This window comes from Protopterus annectens, chromosome 11.part0, assembly GCF_019279795.1.
Source record: "Protopterus annectens isolate FY-2018-M chromosome 11.part0, PAN1.0, whole genome shotgun sequence".
Taxonomy (NCBI): domain Eukaryota; kingdom Metazoa; phylum Chordata; order Ceratodontiformes; family Protopteridae; genus Protopterus; species Protopterus annectens.
The window spans coordinates 512,961,730-512,976,616 of record NC_056745.1 but is presented as its reverse complement, the minus strand read 5'-3'; the positions used below and the strand labels follow the sequence as shown (position 1 = coordinate 512,976,616).

Here is a 14,887-nt window from a genome sequence, read left to right as displayed (position 1 = left end):
ATATAAGAGAGGACTATGTATAGAGGAGCTGGTAAGTATCCAATAGTGGTGAAGGAGTGAAGAGTATCTTATGTTAGGAGAGAGTGTGGTTAGGGGTGGGTGTTGAGAGAAAAAGGAAGCCTTTTGGCTAGCTGAAGATAATCTTGGGGAGGAGAACGAAGTTAAATTTGGGCGGGATAAGGGAGTGGGTGTTTCCCAGTTGGAAGATTGATTGGCTAAGAAAGGCAGTGGTTTTGGGGGAATAAAGGTAGAGGTGCTGGGGGCAGGTGGGATTTGGGGGCAGGGTAGGGGAGCGGAGTGAGCCCGCAGGGCGAACGGAGCGGGAAGAACCAAGGAGGGCAGGAGAAGATAGAGAACCTATCAGTGGAGGATTTTTGCAGAAGGGTAAGTTAGCAGAAGGGTGTGCAGAGGGGACCTGGAAGTGGTAGGTTTGGGTGGGCTGTAAGTCCTTAGGATAGAGAGTGAGAAGGAGAAAAATAGGGCTTAGATAAAAAGAAAAATAGGGCTTAGATAGAATACCAGAAGTGAGTGAATTGAGGTTTAAATTAGTAGGGAGAGGATGCCATCTAGTGGACAGATGCTGAAGTGCACCTTGGCCCCTAGGGCAATCTCTGGCATAATTTGGAGAAGGGAGCTAGTGCATCTCAGGGAACAAGATGAGGGGGAAGGACGGAGGTACAGAAATAAGAAGGGTTTTAGGCTGCTGGCTTTCCTGGCAGGGAGCGTCTAAAACAGCTAGCAGGGCTTAAAAATAAAATAGGTTAGGGCTTAGCAGCAGATGCACATACTTCCTTGGACTCCTCGGGGAGAAGCTGGGATAGATTTCAAAAAGTGATGAGGCAGCAGAGGTGTTATGATAACTTGTGCAAATTAGATGAGCTTGTACAGTTGGTTAGGTCTAGGTGTCCACCCGGCCAAGTCACAGGGGGTAATTCAGGACAAAAAGCTGGAGAACAGGAGAGAAAGTTGGAAGAGATAGTACTTTAGAATAAAAACATCATTATCTCCTACTAGCAGAATTAGGTAGGTATCAAACATATAATACAAGCAAACACAGGAGGGTTATGCTGTAATACAAGCAAAGATGCAACAAACTTTAAAAACAGTGCTATGAGAATAAAATCCCTATTGTCTAATTAGTTTCAGTTAAAGGCAGCTGTAGAGAGGTTAACAGGACAAATATAAGCTTCTTCTCATTATCTAAGATACATTAGCAATTTGTTTAAACATTTATTTCAGTTAAAGGCAGCTGTAGAGAGGTTAACAGGATAAATATAAGCTTTCTACTCGTTATCTAAGATACATTTTCAAAGTGTCGGTATGGCATTCATTTAACAGACTACATATAAGGCAAATTGGTAAACAAGGGCCGCTATATAAAAATTCTAGTATGATGGAAGTTGGCGTTGGCAGAGAAACTAGTTCACTGCGTCTCAACACTTAGTTTTACCAATAGGCACTACCAAATAGGCAGCGCTAATTTAAATACAAAGCTTTGTATAGCAGTGAGGTTACTATGAGGAACCATCAAAAATAGGAAGGACAATGTCGCTGTACACTATGCCCTGCGGCAATGCCTCGGCTAAACAATTGAGAATGTAGTACCTCTCTGAGTATCACGCACGTAGAAGTTGGCGAATTACAAAAACATTCGACCAACATACACCACAGCGTTTTCAGTATGCATAAACCACTATACACCAGGAACAGCTGATAATAGCTTTAACTAAAATAGCAGTTGAGAATATAGCTCCTCTCTGGGTAATGCACGTATAGAAGTTGGCATATAACACAACATTTGACCAACATACACACAGCGTTTTTAGAATGAAATAGTTGCCTTCTGCTTTCCTACTGCCATCCGATAAAAAACGCAAAACCATGGACAAGATGGGGGGAAAACGTATACACCTCCTCAACCTGCCTTTCAGTGCTATAAACTACCAAACCCACATGGTGAAGTATGCCCTAGACTCTCAGACCTCCACCTTGTTGGCTACCACCCTGGACTGTCCAGCCAATTCTGACATTTCCTCCAAATTGTCACTGCCCACCCAAGTAGCCAGACACTCTATATTTGCTGCAGCTGTGATGTTGCAGAATCAGTTGCCAGATCTGCTGTCACTGCTTCCACCTTGCGCAGATATTCCTGGCACAGGCTACAACCTCTGCCAGATGACTTTAAAGCCAAGGTCATGGATGCTTCTTTAGATAACCTTCTATTTTGCAAAAATGCTGCAGTACTATTTAAAAAATTTGCAAGAAAAAAGCAATGAACTGCAGGACATTAAGCACTTGCTGGTGTCTGTAGTGCCCAGATATTAGAACTACCCAGCCAAAACATCCTGTGTTAGAAGGGCCACCTCCACATCTCACCCCACTACTGCCAGACCACATAGGGGATCTCTGAGACTACCTTAACCCAGATCCCCTCAACCACAACCCCCCCCCCGGCAAGCGGCCCTTTTGGCTTGTCTACTGCACCCAGAGTTTTTACAAAGTGCTTGGCCCCAGCCATCGCCCACTGCAGAACCAAGGGAATTCAAATCTACCCTTGGATGACATTCTAATTTTGGCAGAGTCAGTCCACCCTTTGGCAAATCTCCAGTTCACCATGTCCCTTCTAAACAACCTGGGTTTCATTCTCAGCCTCCAAAAATTCTCTCTCCTCCCACAACAGGGCAAGGTTTTCCTAGGGTGCAGAATTGGAACAGACCTGATGAAATCCTTGCCTCCAGACAAGGTACAATCCATCTCTTTTCTAAGTCTATTGACAGAATCGCATCCAACTGCAAGACTAGTTTCTCCAAACTATAAGCCTCATGGCTGCCACCATTCCCATGTTTCCACTAGCAAGAATGCGCATGAGGAAATTCCAGTGGTACCTAAAGACTGTTTGGTCCCAGAGCCAACAACCTCTAAAGAAACTCATCCCACTTCTGCCCTGTCTAAAATTAGAGCTGAAGTGATGGATTCAGCAGGTTTCCAACAACCAGGGAATTCCTCTTCAACTTCCTCCCACTTCTCCATCTATGCACACAGATGCATCAGACCTAGCATGGGGAGCAACTCTGCGGGGCTACAGGGTACAACAATGCTGGACCCCTGCCCTGAAAAAACATTTCATCAGTGTCAGGGAGATGACTGCTGTTCTAGCTGTAAAAGTTTTCCTTCCCATGCTGCAACCAGGAGTACTCCACATGACGGACAACACGACTGTCATTTTGGTACATAAGGAGAGACAAAGGCATACCGGTTGTCCGATTACCCTGCTAATCTGGGAAATAGCAGGAAAACGCAATCTTTTCCTGAAAGCTTCATGCATCCCCTCTCAGGAAAACAAGCAAGCGGACTTGCTCAGCAGACCCACATCTCTGCAACATGAGTGGATGTTGCACAGGGATGCCTTCCTACACATAGTCCACCAGTGGGGCATACCACAATTGGATCTGTTTGCCTCCCCCCAGAACAGATAGCTGAACAAATATTGCAGCAGGACTCACTCGCCACTAGCTTGGATAGTGGATGCCTTCAGTTTTTCTTGGCAGGGAATGTACCTGTACGCCTTCCCGCCCTTCCCTCTAATTCAGTGTGTCCTTCTGTAAATCAAGAAGGAACAATGAAAAATCTTGCTGGTGACTCCCTGTTGGCCAAGGCAATAATGGATGTTTGTGTTTCACTGTTGTAGTCATTACACTTGGGTTATCCTGCTGGCAGGCTACCCGCAGTCTGCCTGAATTCCAAAGTCCTGGTCCGGTGTCTGTTGCTGTCGCCTCCTCCCTGACGTCAGTTCAGTGAGGTGCTTTTGCAGCCCTGACGCCTGCTACCTCAGCCACGGGCTGCTTCCGACTCCCACGTGGAGCTGACTGGGCTTCTGGAAACTCAAGGTATTGGATCCTTGGAAACTATTCCCTCAGGTCCGTAGCAGCTGTGCAGGCACAGGCTTCTGAGGGTGTTTTCAGACCAACACAGTTATATGTAAAGCCAACTTCAGCTTCTAAGCCAAAGACCAAAGCAGCTCTAAAGACGAAGAAACTAGTACAGCATTCTCCAGGACAGGCCTCCATGCCTAAAAAACAAATGCTCAAAATGGCCGAAGACCTTATTACTTTGATCAGGGGTTCCCATCCCCCTCCTGATAAGAGGCCTAGACAAGAGACAGAATATGAATCTTCAGATCAGGTTTCCATTTCCTCTGATTCCTCCTCTGATCAGGAATACTCTCTTCCTCCCTATGAGGATTCTGATGCTGAAGAATCTATTCCTTCAGCTTCTCCAGATGATTTCTCCTTTGGGGAAACCCTGCATACCATGAGGGAGCACTTTCATTGGGAGAGCCAAGATTACTCAGAATCTAAGGAAAGGCTCAGATTTTCTATTACTTCCTCAGCGCAGGCCCCTTGCTATTCCCCCTGTTCTGGACATTGTTGGTTTTTTCAGAGTCCGGCCTGTCTCCAGACTCTACCCCCTGCACCGGTTAAACACTGCTGCTGACCCAGAAACTATATCTCGGGGTCCTAAGAGAGTCAAAGCTTCTACTGCTAAAAACCCTGTCCCCTCTGACAGGGATTCAAGGACACTGGACAGATGATGGGGAAAAAAGTTTACACTTCTGCTACTTTGGCTGTAATGGCTTTAAAATGTCAATTTCATATGCTTAAATATCCGCAGTATTTAATGTCACTCTTAAAACAGAAAATGTTGACTAAATCTGAATGTCCAGAAAACAAGGAAATGCAGGATTTATTGCATGCAGCTGAACTAGTGAGTAAACATACTTTGCAATGTGGTTTTGAATGTTTGGAGGCCTCTTGTAGGGCCGCTGTTATGGGTTCTGTGATTAGGAGGCATGCTTGGTTAAAGGAACAGACTCTGCCTGATCATGTTAAAGCAAAATTATTAGATGCTCCATTACAGCATGATATTTTGGTGTTGAGGCAGAAGAGGTATTGAAGAAAATGGAGGATAAAGCAAAATCTGTGCAGACAGTTAAGGATTTCTTACAGGTACAGCCACCCAGATTTAACAGAAACTGGCCTTCAAAAAATTGGTCCTTTCCAGTGTCAGACAGGCCACAAAGAGGCAGGTACAGACGCCCTAGAGGCAGATCCCAGCCCCAAGGCTCATACAGGCCTAAGCAATGGGGCGCTTCTACCTCCAAAAGCGGAGAAGACAAATCTCAACCTTACAGGAAACGGTCCCAATGACTTTCCTCTACCACTACCAAGCACTTAACCTTTTGGAAGCTCCCTTAGGGGGAAAACTAGCACTTTTTTCCCAAAACTGGCACATGATCACCCAGGACAAATGGGTCTTAAATGTAGTGTCTCAGGGCTACAGGTTCCACTTCCACACCCTGCCAAAGGCAAGAGGCATGCCAGACCTGCCACACAATCAATGGGCAGAGGCACAAAAGCAGGTTTCATCCCTCATGGACATGGGTCCATTTAGCGAGTACCTTCGCAGGAGCAGGGACAAGGATTTTACTCACGACTTTTCTTGGTACCCAGAAAGGACAAAGCCTGGAGATCAATACTGGACCTGTCTGTCCTAAACACTTTTCTGGACATTCCAAAATTCAAAATGTTGACTCTACAGCAGCTTCTACCCATGCTGGCCAAGAAGGCTTGGCTTGTAAAAGAGGCATACCTGCATGTCCCAATCAGACAGTCGTGCAGAAGATGCCTCAGATTCATAGGAGGCTCAATGCACTACCAATTCTCTGCACTGCCCTTTGGCTTATCTACTGCGCCCAGGGTTTTCACAAAATGCCTGGCACCAGTAATTGCTTTTTGCAGACAGAGGAATTCAGATATATCCTTACTTGGACTACTGCCTTATTCAAGCAGAGAAAAAGGACATTTTACTAAAACATCTGGCGTTTGTTGAAAGACTGCTAACTTGCCTAGGGTACACAGTAAACGAAAAAAAATCAAAGCTAGTACCCTCTCAAGAGAATATTCCTGGGTGCAGGCTTAAATAAACTGCCCAGATGGCTTCTCACGCCAGACAAATAAAGGCAACTGACTTCTTATTTCGAAATGGCAACAAAAACCCAGTTATATGCAAGAAAAATTCTGCAGGCTTTGGGCTTCATGGCATTATGCATTCTGTTAATTCCATATGCAAGACTGCATATGAGGAAACTACAATGGTATCGAAAAAGTGTTTGGATTCAACATTGTCACAGCCTGGAAAAATCAATTACACTCATTCCCTGCCTGCAACAGGAGTTTCGATGGTGGGCTCAGGCCTGTCACCACAACAAGGGACAGCTTTTCACTTTACCCCCGCCAGGCAAATAACAGATGCTTCAGATTATGCCTGGGGGGCCCACATGGCAGGAATATGTATTCAGGGCACATGGCCCACAAGCCAAATGCATCTTCATATCAATCTGAAAGAAATGCTGGCTGTACAACATGCACTGACAGCTTTCAAGGTTCTCCTTCATGCAGGACAACTGCTGATAGACAGACAGTACAGCAGTCATGTGGTACATAAGCAGGGAGGCACGCATTCCTACCCCCTTTGCAGACCAGCCATGATTTTGTGGAACACAGCACTGACTTATCAAGTACACCTGCAAGCACAATTCTTGCTAGGAAGGACAAATACTCTGGCAGACTAAGCAGAAACCTCATGGATCCTCATGAATGGAAACTAGATCCACAAATTTTCACTATAATAACAAGGAAATGGGGAAGCCCAGACATAGATCTGTTTGCCTCCCCTCACAACTGCCAGCTACAGAGATTCTGCACAAGGACTTATCACAAGCTAGCATGGAAGGTGGATGCTCTTTCAGTTGGAAAAACCTTACAGTATATGCCTTTCCTCCACTACCTCTCCTCCCCAAGGTACTCCTAAAGGTCCGACGAGAAGCCAAAAATTATCCTGATTGCCCCAGACTGGCCACACCAGCACTGGTACCCAGTACTAAAGAGCTCGTCTCAGGGCCCAGCCTGGACATTGCCTCAAATTCCTCACTTACTGACAGCACGGAACAATCAGATACTGCAGAGCCAACTCAAAACCCTAAGTCTGGCTGTATAGCGGATAATGTAACCATTCAAAACACACTTCTCTCCAAAGCAGTTATGGATGTTATTCTGGAGGCCGAGGCCCAGCACCAGAAAATCATATGCAGAAAAGTGGAAGAGATTCTGTGCTTGAAACCAGGCACAAGGAATTGACATGCTTGTACCAAATATTCCTCAGATTTTACAATACCTAACTGAGATGTTGGACAAAGGCCTATCCTTTTCTAAGATTAAAATTCATGCCTCTGCCATTTCAGCTCATTACAATACGGACCCACCTATATTTTCACATCCACTACTAAGCAGTGCCTCAGAGGGGCCAAAAACATAAGACCCCCAAGAAGAGCACCAATACCTGCATGGGACCTCAATTTTGTCTTGGAAAAACTCACTGCCTCCTTTTGAGCCGGCTAATACAGCTGAGATAAAATTCTTATGGAAAACAGCTCTGCTGTTAGCAATAACTTCAGCAAGAAGAGTCTGAGTTACAGGCACTAATGGCGGTTGAACCTTTTATAATTTTCCACCCGGACAGGGTTTCTCTGAGGACAAACCCAACATTTATGCCTAATGTAGTGTCCAGTGTGGCTCTTAATCAAACAATTCATTTGCCTACCTTTTATCCGAACCCACAGAATAAGGGGGAGACTTCTACATTCTTGTGACATACACAGACAGCTACGCTTCTACTTGGATAAAACTAAAGCTTTCAGAAAATCTGAGCAACTCTTAGTGGCGTGTGCTGCAGGATCTCAAAGAAAAGCAATCTCAAAGCAGATTATTTCCAAATGGATAGCCCACTGCATTCGTTTCTGCTATTCTCAGCATGGCAAGTCAGTGCCTAAGGGCATCAGGCCACATTCAACCAGAGCAGCAGCTACTTCAGCAGCCTTCCTCAGAGGAGTACCAACTAAGGACATTTTGGAGGCTGCAACTTGGACTTCAGTGCACACTTTTACAAAGCGCTACCACTTACCTTTTTACTCTAAATCCAGAGCAGGCTTCTTCACTGCAGTTCTGCAGGGCCTCATAGCCACTCCTAATTCTATTTAGGCCCAGCCACCCAACCTCCGCTTTGGGATTCAACCCAAGAGTAATGACTGTAACACAAACATAGTACAGTTGTGTACCTACCATAAATGTAGATGTTCGAGTGTATTCACTGTTGCAGTCCAGGTTACCCACCCTCCATCCCCCTTTCTTTGCTGGGACTTATCTGTACTTCTCTATTCTATACAACCTATGTGGTGTATTTGCTTGTACATGAAGAATGTTTTATTTTAGTGCATGCTTTTTTATTGGCATAATTTTTTAGCCTACCCTTCTGGGGGCACCTGACATCTGGGGCAAGAAAAACTGAAGAAAATGGTGTCTGCTGCATCTTTTATACCCCTGGCGCACTGACATCAGGGAAGAGGCGACAGCAACTGACGCCGGACCAGGACTTTGGAGTTCAGGCCATTGCGGGTAGCCTGCCAGCAGGATAACCCAAGTGTAATGACTGCAACAGTGAATACACTCTAACATCTACATTTATGGCAGGTACACAACTGTACTTTCCCCCCTTCTGTTTTCACTAGCCAAGGGCAATCCCCACAAGTTACCCCACCAGGTGGACCTGCTAACTCAGCAACAGGGATCCCTCCTGCACCCACAACTCTTTATTGCAACTAACTCTGTGGGTCATTAACTTTTGATCCCTTTTAGACAACACTATAAAGATGTGCTCTGTCTTGAGGGAGGCTAGGAAACCAACAACTAGAAAAAAACTTGACTAAATGGCAGAGGTTCTCGAAATGGTGTTCTGAGAAACAAGGACCCATTTCTAGCAGGTGGTCCTGAACTATACCTGCGGACTCATTAAGTAGCTAGTTTACTCTTTGTTCAAAGTCCATCTCTCAGCCATTTCTGCATGCTTGCCTTTACAGTTGCCTCTTCTGTAGACTGGATGCAAAACTATTCCTGAGAGGGGTCTTACACATCAGACCACCAAGAAAGCACATTCCTCCTCCCTGGGATCTCAACTTTGTGTTAGAAAAGCGTAACCTACTCCCTTTTGAGCCAGCCTGCACATCATTTCTTCAAATGTGCACATGGCAAACCATCCTTTTAGTGGCCATTGCCTCTGCTAGAAGTGTCTGAATTACAGGCCCTGATGGCTTGCCTTTCTTACACCACCTTCCACAATGACAGGGTTTCCCTATGCACAAACCCCTCCTTTATGCCCAAAGTAGTTAATGGGGTTTTGTTAAACCAGTCCATTCACCTACCCTCCTTTTTCCCCCTCTCCTACTAACTCTGTGGGGAGGATCCTCCATTCCCTAGATGGACATAGTTTTGTCCTAGCAGAATCTCAGTTGCCTAAGTCTTTGAGAAAATCTGACCAACTGTTCATTTCCTCCCATCTCAGGGCATTGGGTAAGGCAGTCTTCAAACTATTTCCTCCTGGATCAGAAAATCCAGCCTTTTTTGCTACTCTCATCACAAACCATTGCCTCAAGGAGTGCAATTGCATTCTACCAGAGGCATGGCTACTTCTAAGGCTTTCATGAAAGGACTAGACAGCTTCCATTATGGAGGCAGCCACCTTGTCCACAGTCCATACTTTCACCAAGCACTACAAGCTGGACAAGGTCTCTAGGGGCAGGGTTTGCCAGGGCAGTCCTACAAGGATTCCTAGAATCCTCCACCTCTGCCACCGCCCAACATTCCTCCTAGCTGTGGTAATCTCCCACAGTGTGAATACTGAAACATGGGAATAGGACAGAATAGTTATGTAAAGTCTTACCATGACCATAGATGTCATTCTCTTCCCTGTTGCAGTATTTCTTCCCACCCTCCATCCCCCAGATAGCCTCCATCTTCTCTAGGGTATACCGTCACTGCAGGCCACTCTTTGCAGCTCTGAAAGGACATTTTGCTTCTCCTTTGCCTTAGTCTCTTCTCTGGGCTTTAAAGTTCTGAGGTCTGTGTGTGGTGACGTCACATTTGTACTCCAAGGTTTATGGCCCTGTGTGTGACGTCCCACACACCTACGGAAGCCAGGCTTAAGCTTTTGTCTAGGAGCTGACGTCTGGTCGCCTGAGGGCAGGAAATAGTGTGAATACTGCAACTTGGAAGAGAAGGGCATCTGTGGTTATGGTAAGATTTTACACATCTGTTTAATGGTAAGTGCAAATTGCACAACTACTTTTTTGTTAGAATATTTGTATGGTAGACCATTACATTGAAAACATTGAAAATATTGTCATGTGTGTACAGATTACTAAAGATGGGTTTGCATACTGCTCCTGTTCTCAACTTCTCTCCAGTGTCCTTTACACTTTAATTGTATGGTTATAAAAAAAAATTCCACTCTATAGGAAGATAATCGCCCTCCCCGAAAGCCTTGAGTATCTTTTGCATGAATGACTTTTAAACTGTGACTTGGTCATTCAGTCCCCACACGTGTGTACATGTTTAGGTTGTGAAAACGGCAGTTTGGAGAGTAACCTTGTGAAGGAAGTAAGAAAACATACCAGAAGGAAATCTTACAGGTTTTAAGTGAGAGGTTTGTTTTCTGGTGGTATTGTAAGGGTTTGGGCCCAGCAATTGTTGAGATGCCTATAGTCTTCCCAATTCCTTAATGAACATCTAAAGACAGGACTGTCTTATGCAGCTTATATAATCTGTTATAAATGCTGCCTTCTCGTGTAATCACTTGGTTAGCCAGCTAGCAGCTCCCAGTCAGTTCTTGAGGGGTAGTTCCCCTCAACTGAAGGCCACTGAGGAAGTCATACCCACTTAGTTCCTAAACTGTTTTGGAAAGGCTGTTTCAGGTCCTTTTAGCTAGCTGCTTCCTTGCCACTAAAGTCCCTGACTTGAGATGTTTGCTGGTGGCACGTATTTTAGCCAAGGAAAAAATAAACACTAAACTGCTAAAACAATATGAAAGCTGTCCAGAATGTCACGACAAAGCCACAACAAATTAGTTAAGCTGCTTTAATCCAATGCACACTTTTCGTTCGGCTCTCTGGTCGAACTTCTTTAGGCAATTAAAATCAGTAAATTAAAACCTAACATTTCAAACTTAAGGTCACATGCTACATCTCCTATCACAGTGTACATAAAAAAGCATTCCTATTAATCGGCTAAACTCTGCCCATTGAAACCATTCACTACGCTACAAGTAGAGGAAACAATGGGTAGATTAATCATCACTTGCTTCCATTGTATTAACAACGGTCTCAGTAGAAAGACCATATTTACTAAAACACCATATTTAAATGTGTCAAACTTTTAGAGAGTAAATGAGCTATATAAAAGCAAAATTACCTCATACTTGTATAGAGAAGCAGTTAAATCAAGTTGCAAATTCTTGGTGGGAAGGAATATTGCACACCGAAGATGTACACAAACTTTTTTTTTTTTTATTTTCTTGGCTTCAATTCTTTGGACATTCCTGTTTTTTTTTTTTTTTGTTTGTTTTTTACCTTAAAGCAAAACATTTAAGAAAGTAGATGCTCCATTTCTACTACAGTAGTTAAAGCTGTAGTACCATGACTGTTGCCACCACTAGGGCCTTCATGCAAGGTGCTGAACACTTGGCAGTACTGTCTCCCACCTACCTCACATACCATTGCTGAGGTGGGTTATATCCATTTTATAACATTCACCCTATATCTGTAGGCTTGCTGTCTCCATTACCCCTTTGTCCAGGACTGGGTGACTGCTTCATTGCTATTCAGCTGTGGAGAGTCAGATGGTCCCCTCTGTTTTAAGTTCCACTTAGCTCTTGGGGATCTGTGTAACACTTGACGTGATTGCACTTTTTAGTGTGCTACTCAAAGTTAAATGGGAGGAGGGGGCAGGTAAGCTTTGAAGGTGGCTTGGGCATACCTTTTTCTGCAAGGTGAGTACATTGCACTGAGAGGGAAGAATGCTGAGCTCTGTCTGGCCATAGGGATTGTACATCCTGGCAGTGAAGTCACAGATGTAAAACATCTATTATGGTAAGTTACCTAGACAATTGTACTTTCTGAAAGCTTTGTTTTAACTGAATGTTTCAGGTAATGCATTTCCGCATTACTGTTTAACAGGAAAAAGACAAATTTAACTGTTTTTTCTTCTAGGTGCACAGTCTGGACAGATGTCTGGTGAAGGTAAAGCTGGTCCTCCTGGAGCTAATTCACGGTTACCATTTCCTCCAGGTGGAAGAGGCAGAGGTCGCTTCCCAGGTGGCGGTCCAGGTGGGGAAAGATTCCCAGGACCTGGTGGACCTGGAGGGCCGCCACCACCTTTTCCAGGTAGAGATAGATTCTTTCACATGTTTACGCATCCTTTTGGGTGAGGTGTGGGTCATTTCTTACTCTTAAGATTGCAAGTTGTGATGGAGTCCTGGGCACAAGCTGTTATAAATGTGAGCAATAATGACTCCTCTTTACCGCGTGTTAAATGGAGTGCTGGATGTTAGATTGTATATGGGATTTCATAATCTGGTGTTGCTGTATACATAGTCTTGTCCAGGAATGTTTGTTCTTGGTTATCATACGCAGTCATAATTTACAGTAGAATCCCTCTTGTCTGGCCTCTCTTTAACCAGACTCCTCTTTAACCAGCCATCAAATTCCTGTCATATCCCTTGCAAAAGGCAGCAGAGAACACCACTTCTGCCTCCTCTAGGCTGAATGACCGATATTTGAGTAATACTTCATATACTTTAGAGAAATGCATACGAGCATACATCCTGTTATGTTACATCCACAAAAGGTAGTACGGTTCGGTACCAATAAAGGCCGTCTTCCAAATACCATAAACCAAGAGTTCGTTCCACAAAGTCAACTGCCAGTTCCACAAGTTAAATACTATGTATTAAACAAAAAGACTAAAAAAAGAGACTGGAAACAGATTTAGCGCTTTCATCTCCACACTGGAGACCTCATCATAATCAGTTAAAAGCACCTCTACCGATGTTCATCATGCTATGCTGCTGCAGTCATCACACTTGGGTTATCCTGCCGTCAGGCGGTCCCACAGTCAGCCTGAATTCCAAAGCCTTGGTCTGGCGTCGGTTGTCATCGCTTCTTCCCTGACGTCAGTGCGGCAGGGGTATAAAAGAGGCAGCCGACGCCATTTTCTCCTGTGTTTTTTTGCTGCGCGGTGCCCGAAGCAGAAGCAGTTCGCAAGTGCCGGTCGGCCAGCTCCTGAGATTTTCGAACAATTTCAGCCGAAGTCTTCTATAAAGCTAAGTACCCCTTTGGGGAAACTTTTCTTGCCTCAGGCCGATGTCAGACAAAGTTTTATAATTGTATTTCTTGTGGGAAGCAAATACCTCATAAGGATTTTCATTCTTGTTGTATTCCTTGCCTAGGCCCAGACCACGACGTTTCTGTTTGTCGGTTTTGCGCTAGGTTCAATAAACGCACTATTAAGTGTCGGGCTGATACCGCCCAACATTATTTTGGCAGAAAATTCAACTACATTATGTGGTTGGAACCTCCGACAACCGCTATGTTTAAAAAAACGCAAGGACAGACTGGCAGCCTAGACCAGATACCAAGGTCTTGGTTAGGCTTGCCGCCGGATCTTCGGTATTCATTGAGGCGCCTATGCAGCCCCTGACCACCGTGGATTTAGAAAATACGACTACTTGTCAGTCAGAATCTACTGGGCCACTGGAGCCGGTTCCTCCTCAACTCGCGGACGCCAGCCCTGGCGGCGATCCGGAGACTATGGACAGGCCTTCGGTTTCAGAAGGCGTCTTTAAACAGACTACTCTCTCCATTAAGTCATATGCTAAGCTTCCAAAGGTTAAGAAACCCGGCCCACAGACTCCCACACAGGCCCCTATGCCTAAAAAAACAGATGCTCAAAATGGCGGAGGACCTGATTACCCTTATCAGAGGTTCCCAGCCCCCTCCTGACAAAAGGCCTAGACCGGAGGAAGATTTACCTCCTCCTGACCAGGAATCCATTTCCTCAGCAGACTGAGGAACAGGATTACACCTTCCCTCTCTATGAAGACTCAGATGCTGAGGAGTCTATTCCCTCTGTTTCCCTCCCCTGAAGACTTTTCTTTTGGGGAAACCCTGCACACTGAGAGCATTTCCACTGGGAAGGACAAGATTACTCTGACTCCAAGAAAAGACTCCGTGAGTTTCTTCTTCTACCTCAGCATAGACCCCTAGCCATTCCTCCTGTTTTAGACATTCTGGATGATGTCTACACTGAATCCAGTCTAAATCCAGATTCCTTACCTCCAGCACCACCTAAACCAGACAGATACTATCGAGTCCCTGACTCTCATAAGTTTTTATATAAAAGCCCTGCTGCAGACCCAGAAACCATTTCCCAGGGTCCCAAAGGGGTTAAGGCCTCTTCTGCTAAGAATCCACTACCTGCGGAAAGAGATTTCAGGGCATTAGAAAGATGGGGGAAAATAGTGTATACCTCTGCCACTTTGGCCATGAGGGCATTAAACTGCCAATTCCATATGATTAAATACCAGCAGTACTTGCTTACTCAGTTAAAACAGAAAATGATCCCTCAAACAGATCAACTAGATTTCAAAGGGATGCAAGATTTGTTGCATGCAGCAGAACAAGTGGGAAAACATACCTTGCAGTGTGGTTTTGATTCTTTGGAGGCCTCATGTAGAGCAGCAGTCACAGGGTCTGTAATACGTAGACATGTTTGGCTAAAAGAGCAGACCTTACCAGAACATGTCAAAGCAAAGTTACTGGATGCTCCACTGCAAAAGTATGCGTTATTTGGTGTCAAAGCAGAGGAAGTTTTAAAGAAGATGGAAGAAAAGGCAAAATCAATGCAAACAGTTAAAGATTTTTTACAGGTGCAACCTCCTCGCT

The 14,887-nt window shown here is 44.8% G+C and overlaps 1 protein-coding gene across 10 annotated transcripts in view; it reads left to right on the top strand.

Moving 5' to 3' along the window:
- Positions 1–14,887, top strand: part of CPSF6 (cleavage and polyadenylation specific factor 6) — a 1,684,023-nt gene that overhangs the window by 329,585 nt on the left and 1,339,551 nt on the right. For all 10 annotated transcript variants that reach the window (XM_044088012.1, XM_044088011.1, XM_044088009.1 and 7 more), the window contains one exon: positions 12,155–12,328. In XM_044088012.1, coding sequence (XP_043943947.1) covers positions 12,155–12,328 — 174 coding nt within the window. The remainder of the gene's footprint in view (positions 1–12,154; positions 12,329–14,887) is intronic.